The 27,374-nt window shown below is 42.2% G+C and overlaps 1 protein-coding gene across 3 annotated transcripts in view; it reads left to right on the top strand.

Moving 5' to 3' along the window:
• Positions 1-25,253, top strand: part of KATNIP (katanin interacting protein) — a 235,219-nt gene extending 209,966 nt beyond the window's left edge. Inside the window, exons 22-26 of one of the 3 annotated variants that reach the window (XM_056536142.1) lie at positions 848-987; positions 4,065-4,166; positions 7,619-7,779; positions 20,328-20,413; positions 24,871-25,253. In XM_056536142.1, the coding sequence (XP_056392117.1) occupies positions 848-987; positions 4,065-4,166; positions 7,619-7,779; positions 20,328-20,413; positions 24,871-24,929 (548 nt within the window). In that variant the 3' untranslated portion in view covers positions 24,930-25,253. Of the gene's footprint in view, positions 1-847; positions 988-4,064; positions 4,167-7,618; positions 7,780-20,327; positions 20,414-24,870 lie in introns of those variants that run through there. The other 2 variants (XM_056536141.1, XR_008847228.1) reach the window with 2 other exon arrangements.
• The last annotated feature ends 2,121 nt before the right edge of the window (positions 25,254-27,374 follow it).

Genomic DNA, 27,374 nt, shown 5'->3' with positions numbered 1-27,374 from the left:
GCCCTCCATTACGATCCTGCCGACTACAGCTCTATAGGAAAGGAAGGGGAGGGCAGCCAGCAGCTCATTGGATGCCTGCAGCAAGATGCTGCAGGCTACTGGCTATAGCTGCACTGGGGGGCGGGGCTTACACAGAGCTCACAGTGGAAGCCTGCGTGAGTTAGCAGGACAGCATGTGAGTAACAGGAGGCAGAAAGGGGCACAGTAAACAACTATCTGTCAGTTGCTGAAGTTGTCAGCGCTATCAGATAGCTGTTTGTACGATGGCCCCGACACACAGCAGCATCATATGTCGAGGCTGCCTTCAACATACGATGGGCTCTGAGAGGCCATCATATGTTGAAATGATCATATGTCGAGGCCATCATAAGTCGGGGGGTCACTGTACTTTAATGTCTGTTTGAACCGGCAACAGCTTTCAGTGCGAAAAAAAGAAAAATCTAAATTCACAATCCATCCTTTTTTTTTCCTTGTAAGTATCTACATATTCCACACCAATATCTTTAGTAGCAGAGCAACAAAATTTGCATTTGGTGCAGAAATGCTGCATATTTTAGATTTCCAGGTAAAGATGTGTTAGGTGAGAAGTGTTCTCAGAGATGTTCTTCTGTTGACACCTATGTCCTCTCTGTGGCCTGCTTTAGTTTTCTGTTCTCTGATGAGCAGAATTTCACGCTCTAGTTCATTTATACCAGTTATGTTATGGGGCCTGTCCTTGTAAACAAGATGGCGGAAAGGTTAATTTGCTTTTCTGTAAAGGAGGGAGAGTTCTAAATATTTACAAATCCACAAAAGATTTAAACCTTGTAACTTTTGTTGAGAACAAGTTTCTCTAACTCTTTATCAGATATTGCTGCTTTTCCAGAAAGTATCAATGTTTTAGAAAATGTGTCTGGAGATGTAAGAACACCGGACAAGCTCATTGACAATGTGAATGACACCAGTGATGGTAGACATGCATGGCTCTCCCCTGTTCTCCCTGGCTTGGTAAAGTACATTCACTGTTTTATAGAAGCATTCTGTTTAAACCAAAGCCATGGCTTTCCTTATTTTACTCTAGTCAGGCATCAGAACCTAGGCTCATGTGCATGACCATATTATAGCTCTCTACAGCTCAAAATTACAATACAGCTGTATGGGTTGTCCACCCCTAAAAAGATGATTTTGTCTCAAGTGGCATAAAAACAATAAAAAAGTAATACTCATCTGTTCCGATCCACTGCAGCTGATATTTCAACCCTCCCAGTCCCTGCTGCTCACAGCTGATTTTTGTGACGAATCAACCCTGCGGTCACCCACCTCCGTAAGTAACTGCCTGAGCTGTGAGTTCCTGCGGGTTGGACTCGTCATAGGAAGCAGTGATGAGCAATGAGGACAAGAAGTGTCGGAATGACAGCTGCAGAGAAATATGTTCAGGTGAAAATATTTGTTTTATTTCACCTTAAACCAATTTAAATTGTATAAATTTTTTTGGGGCTGGACAACCCCAGCAATATCTTTCCCCCTATAGTAAAAGATGGCATTTTGCTTGGATATATCATAACTTACCTACCTGGGCCACCATTGATTGTTAGTTAGAATGAAGGGGCTCGTAAGTGCTGCAACACCTGCGAAGGGAGCTACACAACACTAGTAATTTTTTATGGAATTGTGCTGAAATCCCATGTACAGAGGCTGGGATCACTAATGTGCAGGAACAAAAAGCCATAAGGATCTCAGTCCCTTCATACTTTGATTGACAACTATCCCAGAAGACTCCAACTGAGCTGAATGTTACAGCAAATCCTAGCATGTGCCATATTATTCAATGATGAAAATGTCACATTAAAGGATATCTGTCATCAGTGTCACCTGCACTAACCTGTCCGTACAGACAGATAGTGCAGGTGTCTCTGATGACAATGATACTTACCTGGTCTCGTTTCATGCTCTGGTTCTTCCGCCATATCTTCTGATCTGAGGCCAACTTGCAGCAGAGGCGAAGCTTCGTGACATAACGGATGCTGTTCTCTGTTGGGTCCCGCTGCTAGCAAACAACAGTGGTGACATCACAAAGCTCTGCCATAGCCCCTTCATGCTGCTAATCGGTGGAGATCCCATTTGTTGGAACCACCACAAATTATACCTTAATGGCCTGTCTTAAGGATAAGCTATCAACTAAATTCCTATACAATGTCACTTAACAGTCACATTAAGATAGGAAAACCTTAAAAATGTCCAAAATTTTTTCTTTTAGATATTTAAATGGACACTCAGATAGAAAAACCTTTGATATGTTGTACATGTTGGCAAAACATTGACCTTTCTAGTATACTTCATAAGACAATTTAATTTCCTTTATAAAAAAAATTAATGGCTTAAAAAATCTTGGCTTTGTCCAATCTGAAGCACAGGCATGGATAAAGTCTAATAAGTGAGGGTGGACTAGCACTCCTCTGTGTCTGATAGGACAGGAGAGAGCACAGAGGAGTCCTATCAGACAGGAGAGAGCACACAGGAGTGCTATCAGACAGGAGAGAGCACACAGGAGTCCTATCAGACAGGAGAGAGCACACAGGAGTCCTATCAGACAGGAGAGAGCACTCAGGAGGCCTATCAGACAGAGAGCACAGAGGAGTCCTATCAGACAGGATAGAGCACAGAGGAGTGCTATCAGACAGAAGAGAGCACAGAGGAGTGCTATCAGACAGAAGAGAGCACAGAGGAGTGCTATCAGACAGAAGAGAGCACAGAGGAGTGCTATTAGACAGGAGAGAGCACAGAGGAGTGCTATTAGACAGGAAAGAGCACAGAGGAGTGCTATTAGACAGGAGAGAGCACAGAGGAGTACTATCAGACAGAAGAGAGCACAGAGGAGTACTATCAGACAGAAGAGCTCACATAGGAGCACTATCAGACAGGAGAGAGCATAGAGGAGTGCTATCAGACAGGAGAGGGCACAGAGAAGTTCTATCATACAGGAGAGAGCACAGAGGAGTCCTATCAGACAGGAGAGAGCACAGAGGAGTCCTATCAGACAGGAGAGAGCACAGAGGAGTCCAATCAGACAGGAGAGAGCTCAGAGGAGTTCTATCATTCAGGAGAGAGCACAGAGCAGTCCTATCAGACGGGAGAGAGCACAAAAGAGTACTATCAGACGGGAGAGATCACAGAGGAGTGCGATCAGACGAGAGAGAGCACAGAAGAGTGCTATCAGACAGGAGAGAGCACAGAGCAGTCCTATCAGACAGGAGAGAGCACAAAAGAGTACTATCAGACAGGAGAGAGCACAGAGGAGTGCTATCAGGCAGGAGAGAGCACAGAGGAGTGCAATCAGACAGGAGAGAGCACAGAGGAGTGCTATCAGGCAGGAGAGAGCACAGAGGAGTCTTATCAGACAGGAGAGAGCACAGATGAGTGCTATCAGACCAGAGAGAGCACAGAGGATTACTATCAGACAGGAGAGAGCACAGAGGAGAACTATCAGACAGTGCTAGCCCACCCTCACTTACTGGACTTTGTCCATACCTGTGCTTCAGCTTGGACAAAGCCATGATTTTAGAAATCATCATTTGTATAAAAAGGAAATAAAATTTTCTTATGAAGTATATAAGAAAGGTTAATGTTTTGCCAAGATATGCAACATATAAAAAGTTTTTGAATCAGACAGTGCCCATTTAATGTATGTCTTATATAAAAATATTTGCCACATAACTTGAGTCCTAAAGTATGAACCCCTTAATAACCAGTAAAATTGTACCCAATTTAGCTATGTGAGCTAAGTTGGAACAAGTTTACTACCTTCCAACCACTTACACACACTGCTTATTAAAATAAATAATAAAAATTATTAATCACTGGATTTGGATAAAGGGAGCACTAAAGAAGAGTGGATGACATAAATTCTGATAGATTCATAATTGTCATGTTATATAATATTTAGATGATACGAAGTATTATTTTTTCACTTGGTAACTCATTAACTGGTCTCCTCTGTAACGGAGTATACAGTAGCTTCAATTGAGATGTAGGTCATATGTAAAAAGCTTTTATCTTTTTAATTGAAACAGTTTTTGTTTCATTAGGTTAATCGAATCTATGTTGTTTTTGATCAACCAACCAAAGTGTCTATGATCAAACTATGGAATTATGCAAAAACACCACTAAGAGGTGTAAAGGAGTTTGGTGTAAGTATAAAACCTTAATTATTTTCTGGTAATTGAAATTAAATTCTTTTTAATCTGTGATTTATCTAGAATTTTGTCAGAATACTAACGTATTATTGAAAAAAACACTATCATTTTATTTCATAATGTAATGAAACCTTGTATTATGCAACACCACATGAATGGGAATTTAAAACCATAGATTTAGATGACCTTTCACAATATGAGTATTATAGCTTTTTTTTTTTTGTTCCCTTTTGTTCAGTTCTTTATAGATTCAGAGAATAGGACTGCAGGCTAGATGACTTATATTTCTGTTTCTGGCTTAACAAGATTTATTGTTGTGTGATATCTTATGACCAAGAGGTATCAGTCACAAATATTTGATTTCTGTCAGACTGTGGAAGAGAAGTGTTACAGTCACGTACCGGAGATGCGGATTCTCTTAGCTGTAATCTGTTTGGTTCTGGTTAGACTAGAATGTGGAATGTAAAGGATCTCCTAGTCTTGACTATTAGGCTATGTTCACACAATGGTAATTTTTTAACTCTATATTAACCTCAATGGAAAAATGGCTGGTATTTCACAATCAATAAAATTTTATGGCATTAATTGTACAGCCCTACATTTTTCATGTCTGAAAGTGAAAGTAGGCATGGGGCAAGTAAAGTGCAAAAATTGGCAGAAAAAGTTGCTGAAATATGGACAAAAAATTTTTGCACGTAGCCATAACCACGATGGAGCCAAAGGTCAGAGCCAGAAGTAGACAGGTATCAGACGAACAATCAGAGTCAGATTTAGGAACAAAAGCACAAAAAAACAAAAGCCAGGGCAGGATATGACCCTTGATCTGCTGGCATGGTAGATTAATTCCTCTTTAGGATATGGCTACATGGCGACACAAAGATCGCAGTGTAGCACTGCGATGTTGCATTTACCGTAATGTAAGTGAATGATGTGCATTGCAACATGAGACATTACGTGACAGTGACAGTCACAAACCATTCTTTTTGGGGATTTTTCGTCACAAGTCACACCACAAAAGGTTTTGTGGAGTCTTTACTTTCCCAGACTATACACAACACAATATTAAACAGGTGACTTTAACTCAGTAACGATCCATGGCATTTATTTACGTCATAGGGCCGTTAATGGTATATAGAGAGGGGTCATGACTGCCTTCTAATAGACGGCACAAAGCGATCTGCACTGCTGGCTATTAAGCGTTTAAACGTGCACCCTAAGGCTAGGTTCAGACTATGGAATTTCCGCCTGCAATTTCGCTTTGAAATTGCAGGCGGAAATTCCGCTTGCTAAAATGTACTGTATAGTGAATGGTTTTCCTTTCACAAATTTACACTTCGGAATTTGTGAAGCGGAATTTGTGAAGCGGAATTTGTGAACGGAAAATCCGCTTGGAAATTTCCAACTGAAGAAAGGGGTTGCTCTTTCTTCAGGCAGAAATCCGCACGGAACACATTGCAGTCTATTGGAGACTGCAGTGTCCGCGCGGTCCTAGCGCCGACTGATTCAGTCAGCACTGGCCGCACTTGGAATCTCTGGGCGGAAATTTTCTTCCTGGAGATTCCGTAGTCTGAACCTAGCCTAAGTGTCATTTATGCTGCATTGGTTCGGATCAGCTCCCTGTGACGTGATCGTGGGGAGCTGATCCATTGTCAGGGCAGCTAGGCCTTCAAGGCTGCCAGTACTCTGCTATTTATTGAGCAGTAAAAGTCCCCTGGGGAGGACTCAAAGTGTAAAATTAAATAAACAAAATGTTGTTTTTTAAAAATATAAATATACTCCTCCCATAATGAAAATTCAAATCACCCCCCTTTCCAATTTTCTAAATAAAAAAAGGGTTTCATCACTGATGAATTGTATAAACTAATATAATATAATTTTATTTATCCAGCAAGGTAAATAGTGTAATCAAAAAATATATATAATATATATAATAATAATATATATAATAATATAATATATATAATAATTCGTTTTTTTGTAATGTTTTTTAAAACTAGTAAAACAAAAACTATACAAATTGGGTATCGTAATCATACCGATCTGATAAATAAACATAACAAGTCAATTTGACCACATAGCGAATAATGTAAAAACTAATCTTACCCCCTTTCCTAAGTTTACAAAATTTAGTTTTTTTTCTTTTACAATTTCACCTGTTAAACTTCTTTTATGTTTCACAGTATATTTGATGGTAAAATAAAAGTTGTCATTTAAGAGTAAAATTGTTCCCACAGAAAACAAGCCCTATTATAGCTCTTAAGATGGAAAAAATAAAAGTATTTAGATCTGGTCACCCCCTTTAGTGACCAGATCCAAATCCATCCTAAACAACCCTTTAGCACCACTCTGTTATGGTCCTATTACATGGTATAAGAGGGTTGATGATCAGCCTAGGTATTAGCTCATTCTTTGGCTGATGGCATACTTTGGACATGTTTAGAAATTGTTTGTTGCCCGCACACCGCCCTGGGTAATAGAGCATGTGCAGCCAATGAATGACAATTAAAGGGCCTCATGAGCAATCAAGCCATCGTTCATGCAGCCTTGCCCGCCCGATATTGATATGAGTAATAGGCTTAGTAAATGAGTTCTGATCTAGGAGATTGGTGATCCTACCTGGTGGGATGAGGCTGTGTGATACAGCCCTCTATTGCTTCATAGGACAATAGAAAGATGATCCACTATGCAATATTAAAGGGGTACTAGACTTCTTATCCCCTATCCAAAGGATATGGGATAAGATGTCTGATCACGGGGGTGCCACCACTTGGGACCCCCGCGATCTCCCTGCTGCACCCAGCATTGGTTTAGAGCATCTGGTGCAGTGCCGGAGGCTCATGATGTCACTGCCACGCCCCAGCGGCAAGACCCCTGCGATCAGACAACTTATCCCCTATCCTTTGGATAGGGGATAAGATGTCTAGGGGTGGAGTACCCCTTTTAAAAAGATGTTTTTTCATTCAGTGACTCGCCTACTGGGTTTTTAGCACATTGACGGTCTGCATGTAATTTTGCAGGACAAGCAATATGCCACTGACTATTTATCATTGTAGTAATGTCTTTAAAAATCTAATTCTCTTTCATTGAAAATGTATTTCTTCTTTAGTATCCTATTTGATTTGGTAATAATCTTGTTTAGTGTTTGTCTGAAGTGAATGCGACTCTATTTATTCAGTAATTGACATACGTTTTATGTACAGAATTGATAGCAGACAGTTTCTTTCTGCTTCACAGGAAGCATATTTTCGAACAGCGGTTATGACGTTTAAAATGATATATTGATCTGAGACAAGTTTATAATATTTTCTATTTCTTTCTTCATTTTCACAATTATTTCTTTACAACCATGTATCTTTTCATTATTCATAATTGTTTGCAGTAAAATGTTTTAATGGTTTTGTGAGAATCCTGTCTTACATTCCTGTTATTACTGGATCTCTTGCCAGCTCCTTGTGGATGACCTCCTTGTATACAATGGGATTTTAAACCAAGTCAGCCACATTTCTCATGGGATATTGCCAACGTGTGATCCTGTGGTACCATATCACACCATCCTCTTCGCAAATGACAGGAAAATTTCAGATGCAGAAAGAAGGACAGTTTTAAGGTATGCAGGAAGGTATTTTAGTTTCTTAAACATGGTGTAATTGGTTAGCTTAAAGGGGTGTTCTCAGCTCCTGTTTTTTATGGCCATCCTGCGCCACCCCCCACTCACCTGCCTTCGTCCGTCTCCCGGCGTCTCGTGCTCTGGTCTGAGATTGAGCAGACCAGAGCAGAAAATAGCCAGTAATACTGATCAGTGCTATGTCTTATGCATAGCACTGAACAGTATTAGCAAAAAAAAAAAAATTAAAACTATAATGTTAACGATCCCGTATGGTGAATGGCATGAATGTAAATGTAAGTCCAAAAATGCTGCTTTTTTTGTCCCATTTTATTCCCAAAAAAATTTATGAAAAATGATCTAAAAGTTTTATATATGCAAATGTGGAATCAATAAAAAGACAGCAAAAAAAGATGACTGCACAAATAATGAGCCCTAACACCATCCTATATACGGAAAAATGAAAAAGTTATAGGTGGTCAAAATTGGGCGATTTTATATTTATAAAGTTTTCGATTTTTTTTTATGCGGTACAAAAATATAAATGTATCTAGCCATGGGTATCATTTTAATTGTATTGACCCACAGAATAAAGAACACAGATCATTTTTACCATAAATTGTACAGTGTGAAAACGAAACCCTCCAAAATGTGCAAAATTGTGGTTTTCATTTAACTTATCTCCCTAAAAAATTTTTTTTTTGGGTTTGCCGTACATTTTATGGTAAAATGAGAGGTCTCATTACAAAGTACAATTGGTCACGCAAAAAAACAAGCCCTTATATGGGTCTGTAGATGGAAATATTAAAGAGTTATCGATTTTAGAAGGCAAGGAGGAAAAAAGAAAGCGCTAAAATAAAATTGGCCTGGTCCTTAAGGTCAAAATGGGCTTGGTCCTTAAGGGGTTAATATCAGATTGGTATGTGGTCGAACTACTGCAGATTAGCTGATTTATGTAGGGCTTAGCCTCTTTAATGTTTACAATGGCTGCAAGCGGGTTTATACTTTTAATAGTGGAGGTGCAATCTATTGCAGCATTGTCCAATTCAAGTAAACTGGAAAGCAATGCCATACCTTGCACCGCCATGACAAATACAATAATTTGGTAAGTTCACATGGACGGATCGGCAGCGTATTTTTTGCTGCGGATCCGCCAACAATAGACCCTACATTGTGCCTCCAGCTGGGCCTGCTCGTAGAAGCAATCCGCTGCTACGAGCAGACACTCTGCAGTGCGCGAGTCACCGCGCGCATGCACAGTATATTCGCACATATCGCGGCTGCTCTTGGCCTAGCTCAGGGAGCAAAGATAGTGGCCACGATGTGTGCGAGTACACTGGGCATGAGCGCGGTGACTCTCACATCGCAGCATGTCTGCTCGTAGCGGCAGATTGCTGCTACGAGCAGGCACAGCTGGAGGTACAATGTGGGTGTAATGACCGACTGGGGGGACAGGGAGAGTGAGCCCCAACTGACCCTAAAAAGACTCTCCCTGCCTACCTGCCCATCCATCCTAAATGATGGATCGACAACTGGGCGCCGGTCCCTTCCTGCGCCAAAGTGCAGTGGCGTAAAAACACATAATATACGTAGTCATTTACAGGCCAGAAACGGAAAACCACATATACCAAACAGAATACAAATACTAACAGGGTAGAATATAAACTCACAAACAGAACAGAATATAGTAAATTAACAAACAGTTCATAAACCGGATATCAGATAAACGGCAGACATGATAAAATGAACAAGACTAGGCATGATATGAGTATATAGCAGAATCCAGGAGATGAAGGGGATAAATAGAAGAACTGAGAGCCAAAGCACTAAACTGTAAATAAAGAAAAAAGAGAGAAGGCCCAAGGAGGCGCCTAGCGCATTACCCTAGGAAGCGAGTAGCACCCCACAAATAGTGGGGACTGGTGGGGGGGTCTAATGGATGGCCGCTCACCTGGAGCGTATGTTTAATATGCATGTAACCTCAGTCTGAGGTCTCCATCAGATTGTAACACTTCCTTGGGATTCCAGCCTCAGCAACCTACAAGTGTGCAGGATCTACAGGCCCAGCTGCAACATCTTTGGGCAAATGTGTTGCAGGATGCCATGTGAAACCTGTATGCCTCCATGCCCAACTGTATCTCATTTTGTAGATGTGCTAGAAGTGGCCTAACATGGTACAAGAGTCTTCTTTTATTTGTACACTTTTCCTTAATAAACATATTGTTTCACTCATTCATACGCATAAAATTTCATTCTATTCCTAACAACTGCTTTATGAACTTTTTTGTCAATGAGTATAGTAAAGCATTGGAAAATATGAACTGGCCTGAAGTCAATGTAAACATTGAAGAGGTTGCAGTACTTGCATGAGCGCCATGGCCTTTTCGAGTGGCTGATTGTCAGGGGTACCTGGTATTTCAGCTCGTCCCATTCAAAAGAATAGGTAAACTGCCAGGCTCAGACACTACCAAATGTACATGGTCAAGTGGTAAGCTACAATACCAGGTAATCTGCTGCTGGCTGTAGGGAGCTGTTCCTTGTAAGCAATTAAGAGGCTGCAGCACTCGCACAAGTGTAACGGACCCCAGGTGATAAACAAGGGTGCTGGTAGTCGGACCCCTGCCCACCTATTATTGATGGCCTATCCCAAGGGTAAGTTGGGAAAAACTCCTTTAAACATGCCCTACAGTAGTTAGCTTCTAGCCAAAATACAGAAGATACAAACCTTCTGCAAACTACATGCAAGGATATATGGAGCAAATCTCCTTTAGTGTGCCATAAACCCTCAACAATCCCAATATTATTAATCATATCACAATATAACTTGACAAATCTGGTATAATACTTAGTGGTATAATTCTTTTAGTGAATATATACATTTTTAATAGCATTGTTTGTATTGTCGGCAACATTTAATCTTATATCTGTGCTTCATCAACTTCTGTTTTTACTTCTTTTTAAACTATTTTCAAGTTCCCGGTAGGAAAAAAAATCTGTTATTTGAAAACTGTCAAACAAAATAGCAACTACTGGCAATGCCTATTATGTCTTTATTTTCATTAAAATGATCACTTATGTACCTTAGTACGTACCTCCTCAACTACTTAACACATGAATGCTCTTACATATTAAAGAATTAATTCTAGCAGATTTCTGTGCACATTGATTCAAGCAGTCTGGCTTACTCAATACAATCATTTAGTCATCCTCATTGATTACTCTACAAGCTGAAGCTTACTAGTTTAGCTGTTGTTTAACTTTGCGGGAGATTAACTGTATAGAACCAGTCAAAAAGTGGCAAAATAGCAGTCACAGAGAGGGACATGTATGTAACTTTAAAAACAGGGCTCCTCCTATCTTTATTTTTAAGTAACAAAACAAATAAGGCCTTTACAGATAAACACAAAAATAAATCCTGCTTATCCAGCACTAACTATACAATTATCTTCCCTGTCTATGCAGGTGACTTGCTGTTAGCCACCCAACACACACAAACACACACACAGGCTTAAAGGGGTATTCCAGGCCAAAACCTTTTTTTATATCTCAACTGGCTCCGGAAAGTTAAACAGATTTGTAAATTACTTCTATTAAAAAATCTTAATCCTTCCAATAGTTATTAGCTTCTGAAGTTGAGTTGTTGTTTTCTGTCTAACTGTCTGATGACTCACGTCCCGGGAGCTGTGCAGTTCCTATGGGGATATTCTCCCATCATGCACAGCTCCCGGGACGTGACATCATCATTGAGCAGTTAGACAGAAAACTTCAGAAGCTAATAACTATTGGAAGGATTAAGATTTTTTAATAGAAGTAATTTACAAATCTGTTTAACTTTCCAGAGCCAGTTGAGATATATATATAAAGGTTTTGCCTGGAATACCCCTTTAAACTATCATCTGTGTACTTTAATGCCTCACTTGCAGACAGACTCTCACCTGTTTTTAAAGCCCAGTGACAAGCTGTCTTCTGCACCTGTGCTGATCTGGGATAAGCTGAACACCTGGAGGGGCCTAGGAAGGAGATAAAAGGCCCCACTATGAAACCTGCCTTTCATCCTATAAAAAAAAACAAAAAAAAAAACAGGCCCGATTATCCAGTCTTACCAAGGTCTCTAGCAAGCTAAGTTTAAGCCGGGCCCCATGGTTAATGTGGGACTTCACCGATAGGGCTAGTGTCTGGCATTAACCCTTTAGAAGTTGCATTCAGAGTTGATTGCAGCATTTAAAAGTCCTGATATTAGCATGCTGGTAGCTCAAAGTTGCTGATCGGGACCACCGCCATGAAATTGCAGTGTCCCGTTCAGCTCAAAGGACAGGTGGAGTGTCTTACCTTCCTCTGTCTAGTTCGATCAGCGTGCCAGCAGTGCCGGCAGCCTTTAGTAATGGAGCGCCAGTAACACTGATCAGTGCTATGCTATGGCATAGCATTGTTTAGTGTATGCAATTGAAAGATTTCATGTAATAGTCCTCAATGGGCACTAAATAATAGTGAATTAGCAGCATGTGTAAAAATTATAATGTTGATGAAACTGCATGGTCAATGGTGTACACATAAAAAGAACATCAAATTCCATAATTGCAGATTTTTGGTCACTTCATATACCAGAAATTATAAAAAGGGATTAAAATGTCTCATCAAAACAAAAATGGTACCTAAAAAAAACTACAGATAACAACCCAAAAAATTTGCCCTCATACAGCCCTGTATACAGAAAATAAGTGTTATAGGGGTCAGAAAAGGCCAATTTAATGCATACTAATTTTTCTTACAAAAATCATTTCTTAAAAGTAGTAAATTAAAACACAACCTAAAATAAAATGTGTGTCATTGTAATCGTGTAGACCTACAGTATAAGTATAATAAAGATAATGTGTCATTTTTACCTAAAAGTGCACTGTGTAGAAATGGAAGCCCCCAAAATTAGCATAATTGTCTTTTTTTTTTTCTTTCTTAAATTTTGCACCACCTATATATAATATGCAGTGAAATGAGTGAGGCCAATACAAAGTTCAAGTCATCAGCAAAGCAGGGAGGACGCGTGTCATCAGCAGAGCAGGGAGAGTTTGTGTCATCTGCAGAGCAGGGAGAGTGCGTGTCATCAGCAGAGCAGGGAGAACGCGTGTCAGCAGAGCAGGGAGAGCGCGTGTCATCAGCAGAGCAGGGAGAACGCGTGTCAGCAGAGCAGGGAGAGCGCGTGTCATCAGCAGAGCAGGGAGAGCGCGTGTCATCAGCAGAGCAGGGAGAGTACGTGTCATCAGCAGAGCAGGGAGAGTACGTGTCATCAGCAGAGCAGGGAGAGTACGTGTCATCAGCAGAGCAGGGAGAGTACGTGTCATCAGCAGAGCAGGTAGAGTACGTGTCTTCAGCAGAGCAGGGAGAGCGCGTGTCTTCAGCAAGGCAGAGAGAGAACATTTCATCAACAGGGCAGGGAGAGAGCATGCCAACAGCAGAGCAGGGAGAATCTGTGTGTTATCAGCAAAGCAGGTAGAGCGTATGTCATCAGCAAAGCAGGAAGAGTGTGTGTTATCAGCAGGGCAGGGAAATTGCGTGAAATCGGCAGGGAGAGTGTATTATCAACAGGCAGAGAGCGTGCGTGTCATCAGCAGAGAAGGTAGAGCGCTTGTTAGCAGAGCAGGGAGAGTGTCATAGGCAGGGTAGAGAACGTAAACAGAAGTAGTGGGGTGGACTCGAGTGGTGGTTCTGGACATTGAAATTAGAACAGGTAAGTATAGTGTAAAGTATAGCAGACTGTTTGTTTGTTTGTTTATCTCAAAAAACACTTTTACAATTGTCTCCTATTTCCCTGACTCTGCTTTCAAAGGTTCATCCTGTCCATTCTCTTTCTGATCTAAGAGAAAACAAAACACTAGGTGTCAGATTTTTTTTCTACTTAAATTCCTAACATGCTCTTTTTCCATTTACAACGGTCAGTAACATTGGTCATATCCATGTTGTTACTTTTTTTTTCCATTCCTTTTTTTTATGTAGTGTGGCATATTACAGTTGTTGTGTGACAACCCCCCTTGCCATTATGATTATTAAATGAATTCCTTCCATTAATGACCAATATTTTCCTAGGCTGTTGTATAGTTTTTGGAAATATGTATTCAGGGGTAAAATTGGAGATGCAGATTTTAGACTATGTCACTAGAGACTGACTGTCAGTGTTCATTGTATCTGTGTAGTATAAGATGGTGTCAGTGTCTTAAGATAATGATGTTCAGTGAGCTAGATAAACCCAGGGTATTGTAGGTGGACATGTGACACCTGTGACAATTATAATGTAGATATATATATATATATATATATATATATATATATATATATATATATATAGATTTTAATCAGACACTGTTGATATGTTAGGTGCAGGCTCATATGCTGTGGTATCACATTGCCGGTCAACTAATAGCATACAATTTTTTTTTTTAAAGACAAAATATATCAACATGTCAATGGCATCATTTCCCCAGGCTGTGCTATTTGTTAATCCTAAACGAAAGATTATTGAATGAGTGATATAAGGGGCTTGAGTGCATAAAAGACACAGTCCCTCTATACAACTGAGAGCTTGGAGCTGTTCTTATACACAGAAATCGCAATTTAAAATCAAAGAACCAAGCTATACAGTCATGGCCGTAAATGTTGGCACCCCTGACATTTTTCAAGAAAATTAAGTATTTCTCACAGAAAAGGATTGCAGTAACACATGTTTTGCTGTACACTTGTTTATTCCTTTTGTGTGTATTGGAACTAAACCAAAAAAGGGAGGAAAAAAGCAAATTGGACATAATGTCACACCAAACTCCAAAAATGGTCTGGACAAAATTGTGGAAAAATAAGTGGCATTGTGGAAAAATAAGATTTTCAAGCATGTGATGTTCCTTTAAATTCACCTGGGGCAAGTAACATATGGGGGATATATAAAAATCACACCTGAAAGCAGATAAAAAGGAGAGAAGTTCACTTAGGCTTTGCATTGTGTGTCTGTGTGTGCGCCACACTAAGCCTGGACAACAGAAAGAGAAGAAGAGATCTGTCTGAGGACCAAAATTGTGGAAAAATATCAACAATCTCAAGGTTACAAGTCCATCTCCAGAGATCTAGATTTGCCTTTGTCCACAGTGCGCAACATTATCAAGAAGTTTGCAACCCGTGTCACTGTAGCTAATCTCCCTGGGTGTGGACGGAAGAGAAAAATTGATGAAAGGTGTCAACGCAGGATAGTCCGGATGGGGGATAAGCAGCCCCAAACAAGTTCCAAAGATATTCAAGCTGCCCTGCAGGCTCAGGGAGCATCAGTGTCACCGCGAACTATCCGTCAACATTTAAATGAAATGAAACGCTATGGCAGGAGACCCAGGAGAAACCCCACTGCAGACACAGAGACATAAAAATGCAAGACTACTTTTTGCCAAAATTAACTTGAGTAAGCCAAAATCCTTCTGGGAAACTGTCTTGTGGACAGATGAGACCAAGATAGAGCTTTTTGGTAAAGCACATCATTGTACTGTTTACCGAAAATGGAATGAGGCCTACAAAGAAAAGACCACAGTGAAATATGGTAGAGATTCAATGATGTTTTGGGGTTGTTGTGCTGCCTCTGGCACTGGGTGCCTTGAATATGTGCAAGGCATCATGAAATCTGAGGGTTACCAAAGGATTTTGGGTCGCACTGTACAGCCCAGTGTCAGAAAGCTGGGTTTGCATCTGAGATCTTGGGTCTTCCAGCAGGACAATTACACCAAACATACGTCAAAAAGCACCTAGAAATGGATCACAACAAAGTGCTGGAGAGTTCTGAAGTGGCAGCAATGAGTCCAGATCTAAATCCCATTGAACACCTGTGGAGAGATCTTAAAATTGCTGTTGGGAAAAGGCGCCTTCCAATGAGAGAGACCTGGAGCAGTTTGCAAAGAGAGAGTGGTCTAACATTCGGGCTGAGAGGTATAAGAAGCTTATTCATGGTTATAGTAAGTGACTGATTTCAGTTATTTTTTCCATAGGTGTGCCACCAAATATTAAGTTAAGGGTGCCAATAATTTTGTCCAGTCCATTTTTGGAGTTTGGTGTGACATTCTGTCCAATTTGCTTTTTTTCTTCCCTTTTTTGGTTTAGTTCCAATACACACAAAGGGAATAAACATGTGGATAGCTAAATATGTGTTACTGCAATCCTTTTCTGTGAGAAATACTTCATTTTCTTGAAAAATTTCGGGGGTGCCAACATTTACGGCCATGACTGTACTGCAAGAATGCTGCAAAGTGTTACGCCGAGCGCTCCGGGTCCCTGCTCCTCCCCGAAGCGCTCGCGGCGTTTCTCTCCCTGCAGCGCCCCGGTCAGACCCGCTGACCGGGAGCGCTGCACTGACATGGCCGGCGGGGATGTGATTCGCATAGCGGGACGCGCCCGCCCGCGAATCGCATCCCAGGTCACTTACCTGTCCCGGTCCCCGGCTGTCATGCTCTGGCTCGCACGGCTCCGCTCACTAGGGCGCGCGCGCGCCAGTGCTCTGAGATTTAAAGGGCCAGTGCACCAATGATGGTGCCTGGTCCAATCACCCTGATTAGCTTGCACCTGTTCCCTGCCCTACTTATACCTCACTTCCCCTGCACTCCCTTGCCGGATCTTGTTGCCTTGTGCCTTGAGAAAGCTTTACTGTGTTACCCATACTGTGTTCCAGACCTCCTGCTATTCCACCATTGACTACGAACCTTGCCGCCTGTCCCGACCTTCTGCTACGTCTGACCTTGCTCTTGCCTACTCCCTTGTACCGCGCTTATCTCAGCAGTCAGAGAGGTTGAGCCGTTGCCAGTGGATACGACCTGGTTGCTACCGCCGCTGCAAGACCATCCCGCTTTGCGGCGGGCTCTGGTGAATACCAGTAGCAACTTAGAACCGGTCCACTGACATGGTCCACGCCAATCCCTCTCTGGCACAGAGGATCCACCTCCAGCCTGCCGAATCGTGACAGTAGATCCGGCCATGGATGCCGCTGAGGTTCCCCTGCCAGTTGGTCCACGGTGGTCGCCCAGCAATCCCGACAGATCGCCCATCTAAGTCACCAGCTGTCAGAAGTGTCCACCAGCAACTTCAGTCGCAGCTACAGCATCTGCAACAGCAGCTACCATCTCCTCCACCAGCTCCTGCACCTCCTCCGCAGCGAGTGGCCGCTCCTAACCTCCGCTTGTCCCTGCCGGACAAATTTGATGGGGACTCTAGACTCTGCCATGGTTTTCTGTCGCAATGTTCCCTTCATTTGGAGATGTTGTCGGACCAATTTCTTACAGAACGGTCGAAGGTGGCTTTCGTGGTCAGTCTCCTGTCTGGGAAGGCTTTGTCTTGGGCCACACCGCTCTGGGACTGCGATGACCCTGTCACCGCCTCTGTACATTCCTTCTTCTCTGAGGTTCGCAGTGTCTTCGAGGAACCAGCCCGAGCTTCTTCTGCCGAGACTGCCCTGCTGAACCTGGTCCAGGGTAATTCTTCAGTAGGCGAGTACGCCATCCGATTTCGTACTCTCGTTTCCGAATTATCTTGGAACAACGAGGCTCTCTGCACAACCTTTAAAAAAGGCCTATCCAGTAACATCAAAGATGTGCTGGCCGCACGAGAGATTCCTGCCAACCTGCATGAACTTATCCATTTGGCCACCCGCATTGACATGCGTTTTTCGGAAAGACACCAGGAACTCCGCCAGGAAAAAGACCTTAATCCCTGGGCACCTCTCTCTCGGTATCCCTTGCAATCTACCCCTGTGCCTCCCGCCGAGGAGCCTATGCAAGTAGATCGGTCTCGCCTGACTATTGAAGAGAGGTCTCGCCGTAGGGATAAAAATCTATGTCTGTACTGCGCTAGTACCGAACATTTCTTGGTGAATTGCCCTATTCGTCCTCCACGTCTGGAGAATGCACGCACGCAACCTGCTCATGTGGGCCTGGCGTCTCTGGTTACGGAGTCTGCTTCTCCATCTCTCTCTGTGCCCGTACGGATTTCTCCTTCTGTCAACTCCTCCTTCTCTGCTGTGGCCGTCTTGGACTCTGGTTCTTCTGGAAATTTTATTCTGGCCTCTTTGCTTGATACGTACTGCATCCCGGTGACCCGTCTCATCAAGCCGCTCTATATTTCTTCGGTCAACGGGGTCAAGCTGCACTGCACTGTGCGTTATCGCACAGTGCCCCTGCTTATGAACATTGGACCGCATCTCGAGGAAATTGAATTTTTGTTTTTGCCCGGCTGTACCTCTGAAATCCTCCTCGGTCTGCCATGGCTCCAGCACCATTCTCCCACCCTTGACTGGACCACCGGGGAGATCAAGAATTGGGGTCCTGCTTGCCGCAAGGAGTGCCTCACGTCTGCTCCCAGCCCCGTCTGTCGGTCCTCAGTGTCTCCTCCTGTGCCTGGTCTCCCCAAGGCCTGTCAGGACTGTGCCGTGCCCCCTCATAGTCCCCGTCCTGGTGACACTCTGCCCCGTGCCAAGCCTCACCCTCTGCCCCCCCTCCCCATTGCCACTCCTTCTGACCGGTCTGCCATTCATGTTTATACCCAGGACTTCACTGTCCCCCAGAAGGAGACTCTACAATCGCTCCCGTTGTCCTCTTCCTCTGTGGAGCAACATCCCGACAAAAAGAGGGGGAGACCTAAGGGGGGGGGTACTGTTACGCCGAGCGCTCCGCATCCCTGCTCCTCCCCGAAGCTCTCGCGGCGTTTCTCTCCCTGCAGCGCCCCGGTCAGACCCGCTGACCGGGAGCGCTGCACTGACATGGCCGGCGGGGATGCGATTCGCATAGCGGGACGCGCCCGCCCGCGAATCGCATCCCAGGTCACTTACCTGTCCCGGTCCCCGGCTGTCATGCTCTGGCGCGCGCGGCTCCGCTCACTAGGGCGCGCGCGCGCCAGTGCTCTGAGATTTAAAGGGCCAGTGCACCAATGATGGTGCCTGGTCCAATCACCCTGATTAGCTTGCACCTGTTCCCTGCCCTACTTATACCTCACTTCCCCTGCACTCCCTTGCTGGATCTTGTTGCCTTGTGCCTTGAGAAAGCTTTACTGTGTTACCCATACTGTGTTCCAGACCTCCTGCTATTCCACCATTGACTACGAACCTTGCCGCCTGTCCCGACCTTCTGCTACGTCTGACCTTGCTCTTGCCTACTCCCTTGTACCGCGCTTATCTCAGCAGTCAGAGAGGTTGAGCCGTTGCCAGTGGATACGACCTGGTTGCTACCGCCGCTGCAAGACCATCCCGCTTTGCGGCGGGCTCTGGTGAATACCAGTAGCAACTTAGAACCGGTCCACTGACACGGTCCACGCCAATCCCTCTCTGGCACAGAGGATCCACCTCCAGCCTGCCGAATCGTGACACAAAGAATATTAGCATAATAGATATATGTGTATATATTATTATGCATATCAGCTATAATCATTCTGCTGTGCGTAGAGACCAGCAAGCACACTGCGTCTGCTCCCCTAAGCCTTTTTATATGTAATTTTTTTTTTAATATATAATTTATTTTATAGTGTGTATGTGTGTGTATATATATGTATGTATAATATATATATATATATATATATATATATATACATCTGAAGCAAACTTTCTATTTTGTTGCCTTTTTTTTGCCCCATTTCTTCGTTAGTATACCTCCTGTAAAGAACTTCCTGTTCCTGCTGTACACTAGCTTGGAATTCAGCCAACTCTGTCTTCCTCCCACTACTCCTTCTGACAATCCCCATCCATTATATGCATGGTGTCTCCCACATAGTTGAAGGGAGATAGAATTGGTTGAATCCCAAGCTAGAATGTACGACTGTAACAGGAAGTTCTTTACAAGATGTACACTACACAGAAAGTGTGGCAAGACAACAGAGCAGACAGTTTGCATTAGAAGCAGAAAGAAATTATAAAAGACCACAGAAAGGCAGTAAAATAACTTCCAAAATATGTTACTTTAGTAGACAGCTGAAAATAGGTTTCATTATTGCCAACTCCCTTTTAAGTTATTATTTTTTTTAAATCTAAAACAGACTTTTCAGCAGGAAAATAGGGGTGGTCATCAGGATTCTGGGCATACTTTTTTTTTTTTTTTATCTCTTAGGACTCTAGCCTTTTCATCGCACTGACCTCCTTATTCCACCCAAAGCAGAGGAGGTCTCTTCTTCTTTGTCTGTCAGCTTAGATGCTGCAGTCACTATTTACTGCAGCATCTAAAGCAGTGTTTTCCAAACAGTGTGTCTCCAGCTGTTAGAAAACCACAACTTCCAGCATGCCCGGCCATGCTGGGAGTTGTAGTTTTTGCAACAGCAGGAGTCACACTGTTTGGAAAACTCTTATGTAAAGCATTCTAAATGTCCACAATTGGATATTACAGCTGAGGAGTATACGTCCTGAGAGTAACATATGTATAAGACAGCTGTTCAGAAGGGATTTATGTTGTTACACAATAAATACATAAAATGCTTTTATAGGCTGTGTATGCAAAATCATAGTTTGTGATATAACCCAGATGTTATAGCATTATAGGTCATTATGTATTGTGATTATATTACAGCAACCACGTAGAAGATCAAGATGTCAGAATGATGAATGATAACAAAGTTGTTGTCAGCTGTAAGAAGAGCCACAATGCAGATCCAGGTCTGTATGATAATTTGTGTATTTGTTTTATTTTTTCTCCTCAGGCTGTTACAACAGTGCGGAAACCATATTTGTAGTGGTGTACTGCAGACTAAACATATTTTTATAGGCGTCCATGTCATCTGGACCCATATAGTTAAATTATGTAGTACTGTCTGTTCACAGCAGAGACTAGGGGCAGCAGGAAGTAGGGATCACAGGCCTGGATGATTCCCGATTTTATGTGAAATGCGCAGATTTATGCAGTTAGTCAGAACTCACAAGCTTTGACTATGAATCCCGGCAACACTTTAAAACCCCCTTTAAAAGAAAATTCTAAATCATATGGAAACCTTTATTTTCCTGACACCTTACAGAGGTTTAGTATAGAAATATGTCGGCACTTCCCTGGAATCTGCGTTGTATGAGGTAGGGTAAAGCCACAGGTAGAAGAAAGAGGATACCCAGCACTCACCAGTGATGCACAGTGACGATTTATTATTCCATAGTGTAGTACAAAGACGCGTTTCGGCATGGGAGGCTTTCTCAGCTGTCTGCCTAACATAGGCAGACAGCTAAGGAAGGTTCCCATGACGAAGATGCGCAACTAAACGAATATGGGGCATGGCACATCTTGGCTATGAAAGAAAGATTAAAATAATTACATTTCTTTAGTCTTGAGAAGAGACATGTAACGTATACGTATATGATCAACGTATATAAGTACATAAATGGCCCATACAAAAAATATGGGGAAAAACTGTTCCAGGTTAAACCCCATCAAAGGACAAGGGGGCACTCCCTCCATCTGGAGAAGAAAAGGTTTGGTCTCGGGGCAACACTCCATAAGAACTTTGAATTTATGGAACAGTCTTCCTCAGGAACTGGTCACAGCAAAAACAGTTAAAAGCTTTAAAACCGGGTTAGATACATTCCTAGAACAAAATAACATTAATGCTTATGCAGAAATATAATCACATCCCTTCCCCTTCATCCAACCATACCCCTTCCCTTCAATTCCTTGGTTGAACTTGATGGACATATGCCTTTTTTTGACCATACTAACTAATACTAATGTAGCTATGTAATTGTGCATCACTGGTGAGTGCTGGGTATAATCTTTCTTCTACCATATATATGTTTGTGTGTGTAAAAATATATATGGCTTGGGGCGCTATAAACAAGCAATACTGATCAGCCCCAATCCCGTAGCTGCTACACACGTACCTAGTTCTCGTTTGACAATGCATCGTCCTGGTTATGATGCATCACAGAAACCAGGAAAAAGTGGTAAGTCGGGACTTGAAGTGTTGGCGGAGCAGCTTTGGGGGATAAAGGCAGATGAGGATCACTACTTTTTAAAAATTTTTACACTATCCCAGCAATAAAAAAAAAAAAAATATTATCTCCAGACAACTTCTTTAAAGTCACTCCTTTGATCTTATGTGGCAGTAAGTTAAGTAGTGTAGAAGGCCTGATGGTTCTGCACTAAATGAATTCAACTGGTGCCAGAAAGTTAGTTACAGATTTGTAAATTACGTCTATTAAAAAATCTTAATCCTTCCATTACTTATCAGCTGCTGTTATGATCCACATGAAGTTCTTTTCTTTTTGAATTTCCTTTCTGCCTGACCACAGTGCTCTCTGCTGACACCTCTGTCCATGTCAGGAATTGTCCAGAGCAGGATAGGTTTCCAATGGGGATTTGCTCCTACTCTGGACAGTTCCTAAAATTGACAGAGCTGTCAGCAGAGAGCATTGTGGTCAGGCAGAAAAGAAATTCAAAAAGAAAAGAACTTCCTGTGGATCATACAGCAGCAGATAAGTAGTGGAAGGATCAAGATTTTTTTTTTTATAGAATTAATTTACAAATCTGTTTAACTTTCAGGCACCAGTTGATTTAAAAATAAATAAATACATGTTTTCCAGTGGAGTACCCCTTTAAAGTACATTTACATTTACTTTAGTATTCTCCATTGCTGCTTTCCAGTTTCCTTGGCATAAGAACAACATGGCATATGAGCATGACAGCTATTCACAACCCTCTGCTGTGACTTGTTGTCCAAAGAGACATTATGAATGAAAGAAGCCATGGGTTTTGGAGCTCTGTGTGAGGACGGCCACCACGCTCCCTCTCATAGACTTACATTAAGGTGGTGTGGCGTCACGAGGTGCGTGGCCGTGACGTCATGACGCCCGCTCCAAGCTGGGCCAGTGGAGTACCACTTTAACAAACAAGTCCAAGAAAACAAACAATTTGCTCACCGCTCTGGTTGGAGACTCAAGACCACATGGATATTCACAAGTGCCATGGTGCAGTCCAATAAAAAAAATAAGTAGTAGCATAGCCTTTTCAAAGTACTTCCAATCTTTATTCAATCCATTAAAAGGGTGTACAAGTCACAGACAGTACAGAACAGATTGACGCGTTTAGTGGTTGCCCACTTTATCTCATGGTTTAAGATTAAGTGGGCATCCATGAAACGTGTCAGGAAGTTTTATCCAAACTGTGTTTGCACACAAATGTGGATAACCCCAAAAATACCCTTTGCTAAGGTTCCCCCTAAATAAATAAAACTTTACTTTTATTTGTCACTAAAATATATATAGTGCTCAGTGCTCAATTACCACTAAGTGGCAAGTGGCATTAAAACCATGTCCTCTATGTCATTGTATGTCTGTTTATATCTCCATATACAAACTGATTTGAGTCCAACTTTGACTTATATTTAATTCCCAACAATTGTTGTCAGTTTGTTAGCGGGATTAGGCTGATTGACCTAGGTGATGGTCTAAAATACTGTCGCCAGTCTGCCTGACGTTTCACCAGCAAAATCTGCATGGTTCTAGCCTTTGAGAAAGCCAGATTTTGCTGACGAAACGGCGACACGAAGTGGTATTTGGGCACTGAGCACTATATATATTTTAGTGACAAAAGTTAAGTTTTATCTATTTAGGGGGGAACCTTAGTAAAGGGTATTTTGGTTGTCCCCATTTGTGTGCAAACAAATATAGTTGGCCCTAGGACCCCCTGAGGAATTTCTGGTGTTATATTATCCAAACTTTGAGACTGTTGGACTATTTTTTTTAATTAATAAACATGAATACATAGAAATAGGAAAAGAAATGGGGAAGTGATGGAAAAGGAGGGGACTGATGGTAATATAGAAAAATAGAGAAATATACCCTTAGCGGATTTCCTTTCAAACTTTGTCTGCGGCAGATTTTCAACAGCGCCATGAAGACCCCGCCCCTTTTCAAACTTGCAGGGGGAAACACGCTGCGAGTTGGAAAAGGGTGTGGCGTCATCAAGGCCTGTTGGCAGCAGAGTTACGCTGTCAAAAATCCGCCACAGACCCTATTGACTTCAATGGGGTGGGCGGCTGGTTTTCCGCATTGGAAATTCTGCTGCGAAAAATTTCCTATGGAGAGCCCACTAGTGTGAACGAGTCCTAAGGGTGCGTTCACAAGTACATATTTGCTTCAGCAGATTTTGCTGCTTATTGAAGTCAATGGGCAGTAGAATCTGCAGCATAAATATGCATGTGTGAATGTACGTTTACACATACAGGATCTGCTGCATATTTTCTGCAGCTGATTTTGTTTTGCTATCCATTAAAGTTAATGGGTAGCACAATCACCTGCAGAAAATATGCAGCAAAGATATGCAGCAGATCCTGTACGTTTGAACATACCCTAAAGTGGTATTTGGTCTTTGGTCTAAAACCACTCAGAACTCAGGGCATGACTGACTTGTGATGTCCCAAAAAATCTATGTTTATCACATTTTTTGTGATGGTTACATTGGCACTAGCAACTTTATTAAGGTCATGCTAGTGCTGGGCGGTATACCGGTTCATACCAAATACCGAATGAGTGAAATATCCTCCACAGCGCGCTGTCCCCACATGGGGGAACTAATCTTATGTGACCCGCAAGCGCTGTTCTGCTTTTCTTCCGCCCCCTGAATGAATTATCAGCTGCGCTGTCCCCACATCTGTCCCCACATCATGTCACTTCGCAAATGCTCCTACATTACAGATTTCTAACGCCGGCGGCCCGCAACTCATAGGAGTAGGAGCAGAGGAGCGCTTGCGGGTGATATGAGGTGGGGACAGCGCAGCTGATAATTCATTGGGGGGGGGGGGGTGATGGAAGAGAAGCGGCGCCCAGGACACATGGGGGGGGGAATACCGTTAAATACCATGGAACCGCCATCACTTACAAAAATACCGTGATACACGGTTTTGCTCATACCGCCCAGCTCTAGGGCATGGTTATCCTGTGTTTCTACATGTACAGTGTAATGGTAACATTTAGCTGCATGTGAGTTGAAGTAGAATCACCTTAATGCCAGTACCATCAATGTAAAATATGTAGTGTATATTTTTATTTCAATTTCACAATTTTGTTCTTGTATAACAAAGTTATGATTTTCAACAAGATATCTTTATTCTTCTGCACTTTTTGTTTTACAGCTTTACGTCCAAAGACCTGTATAACTGACAAACAGAGCGGGAGACCAAGACGATTCTGAAGACTAACCTTGCCAGGGAACAATAGCCATAGTTATTTATTTAACAGAGTTTGTATAAATATTTAATACATTTTATCCTCAAATATTTTTTTACATGTAAACAATAAATATCTCACAGAAGCTTTTGGAATGGTCGTTTGGTTCATTGCACAAGTTTAGGAGAAGGGTATGAGAAGGATGTGACAAACATTTTCCTGTGTCTTTATTCTTCTTCCTTATGTTTTTCTAATTCGCATAAAATCTTTAAGTGTGCCCTAGTTCCGTAAATCATCTTAAGTGTGATGCTCCTTCCTATAATCTCCGTGCTTATGTAGCAGATGTCAACATTTACAAAAGTAATGTTTCTGTCCCATTGACAATAGCTAAAATACATCTGCATTTCCTTTACAGGAAGCACATTGTCTAAAGCTATAAGGCGATGACTGTGATTCTCCGATGGAAAACTTTTTTTATTTATTTTTTTTATCAACTGGTGGCAGAAAGTTAAACAGATTTGTAAATTACTTCTATTAAAAAATCTCAATCCTTCCAGTACTAATTAGCTGCTGAATACTACAGAGGAAATTCTTTGCTTTTTGGAACACAGAGCTCTCTGCTGAATCACGAGCACAGTGCTCTCTGGTGACATCTCTGTCAATTTTAAGAACTGTCCAGAGTAGGAGAAAATCCCCATAGCAAACATATGCTGCTCTGGAGAGTTCCTAAAATGGACAGAGATGTCAGCAGAGAGCACTGTGCTCGTGATGTCAGCAGAGAGCTCTGTGTTCAAAAAAGAAAATAATTTCCTCTGTAGTATTCAGCAGCTAATAAGTACTGGAAGGATTAAGATTTTTTAATAGAAGTAATTTACAAATCTGTTTAACTTTCTGGCACCAGTTGATTACAAAAAAAAAAAGTCTTCCACCAGAGTACCCCTTTAAAGGAGTTCTGTGGCGAAAAATAACTTATCCCCTATCAAAAGGATAGGGAGGGGATAAGTTATAGATCGCAGGAAGTAATTTTTTGCTGCACTTCTCCTTTAGTATTCTAAATGTGAAAATAAATATTTTAGGTTCAACACTCACAAGATTGATTCCACCATTTCAACAGTGCAGAATGGAAACGGACTCTGGTTTAATTGGTTTCATTCTACTTCTGAAACTGCAAGAATTTTTTTTTTTCTTGCAGTAAAAAACATACAATTCAGTGCCAGAAATCTGATGCTACCCTAAATGAAGACCACCATGTGCACATACTCATGTTTTTTTGGGGCAGTAGTAATACGTTCTTTCTTTATATTAACTTTTCCAGGCTGTAGCTTAAAAACTGTTACTGAAACTGCATGTTTATTTGCAGTCTAATGGTGTACTGTGACATTTTTGGATGCTGTTGCTGGTGCACTTAGGAGGTTGTTGGAGGGGGGGATGCATTTTTCATTAGCAAGGTGTATACTATACTATATTAAAAAGTACCTGTCACCAAATAAACTTTTCTAAACTAACTCAGGCTATGTTTTCTAACTACTCCTAACACTCCTCCCACCCTTTAAAAAAAAATTCAGCACTGTATCATACTTTTCCATATTGTCCCTCGGGGGCACACAAAGGGTTAATATCTTTCTTTTCTCCTACTGGACAGAAGAATATTATCATAATGGGATTAATTAACTACTAATAAAGTAATCAACCAATCCCAGACACCTGTCCTTCAACCTGATATCCATAAAAAAAACCACAGACATAGAAGATACGTGTTTTTTTTCTTCTGTCCTATGGACAGTATGTTTTTTTATCCTTAGGTACAGCTCTTCATAGGGTTAATTTGCTCCGCTGGCTCTGCCTGAAGGTCTCAGGCCTCCAGCGTGATTTGCGGCCCGTGCTTCTTCCCCAGTGTCCTGGGGATCGCATGTGAGGGATAGCGGGACCTTGAGGAATGCTGCCCAGGGAGTCTGTATCTGTATCGGGACCCCTGTGGTATAATTTACCTTGTGGTCCGCTCCCCTACCTCTGCCTCCATACCACGGAGTTCCCGGCATGCTGCGACTTCCGGCTTACTGCCCACACACTCTGTGGCAGTGCGCATGCGCCGCTGATGACACGCTTCCGGAGCCCAGTACTACGGACCTCCGGGCCCTTCAGGCAAGGGGAGTTTTTTCCCTCTATGTTTTTCGGAAACTTCCGGTTCTGGTAGGGCCGGGATTTAACTTATTTAGGCAGGCTTGTACCAGGTATCGGTCCAGCCTCTGCCAGGTGCGCGACTCCGCCAGCATTCAGGTATGTCCTATGGAACGGGTTAGCCTATTCCTTAGGAAAATTTGTTAGGTTTACACCTACTCTTACTCTCTTAAACCTGGTTATTATGTTATGGGTTTGCCCATCCCTTAATGTTCCTTACTCCCCTGTGTGCCTAAGCTATGAGGTCATAAATCACTGGTTAATATAGCTGTTTTATGATATTGCAGGATGG

The sequence above is a fragment of the Hyla sarda genome, chromosome 8 (genome assembly GCF_029499605.1).
Source record: "Hyla sarda isolate aHylSar1 chromosome 8, aHylSar1.hap1, whole genome shotgun sequence".
Lineage (NCBI taxonomy): Eukaryota > Metazoa > Chordata > Amphibia > Anura > Hylidae > Hyla > Hyla sarda.
Note: the sequence above shows the minus strand (reverse complement) of the source record. Positions and strands in the feature narration are given on the sequence as shown.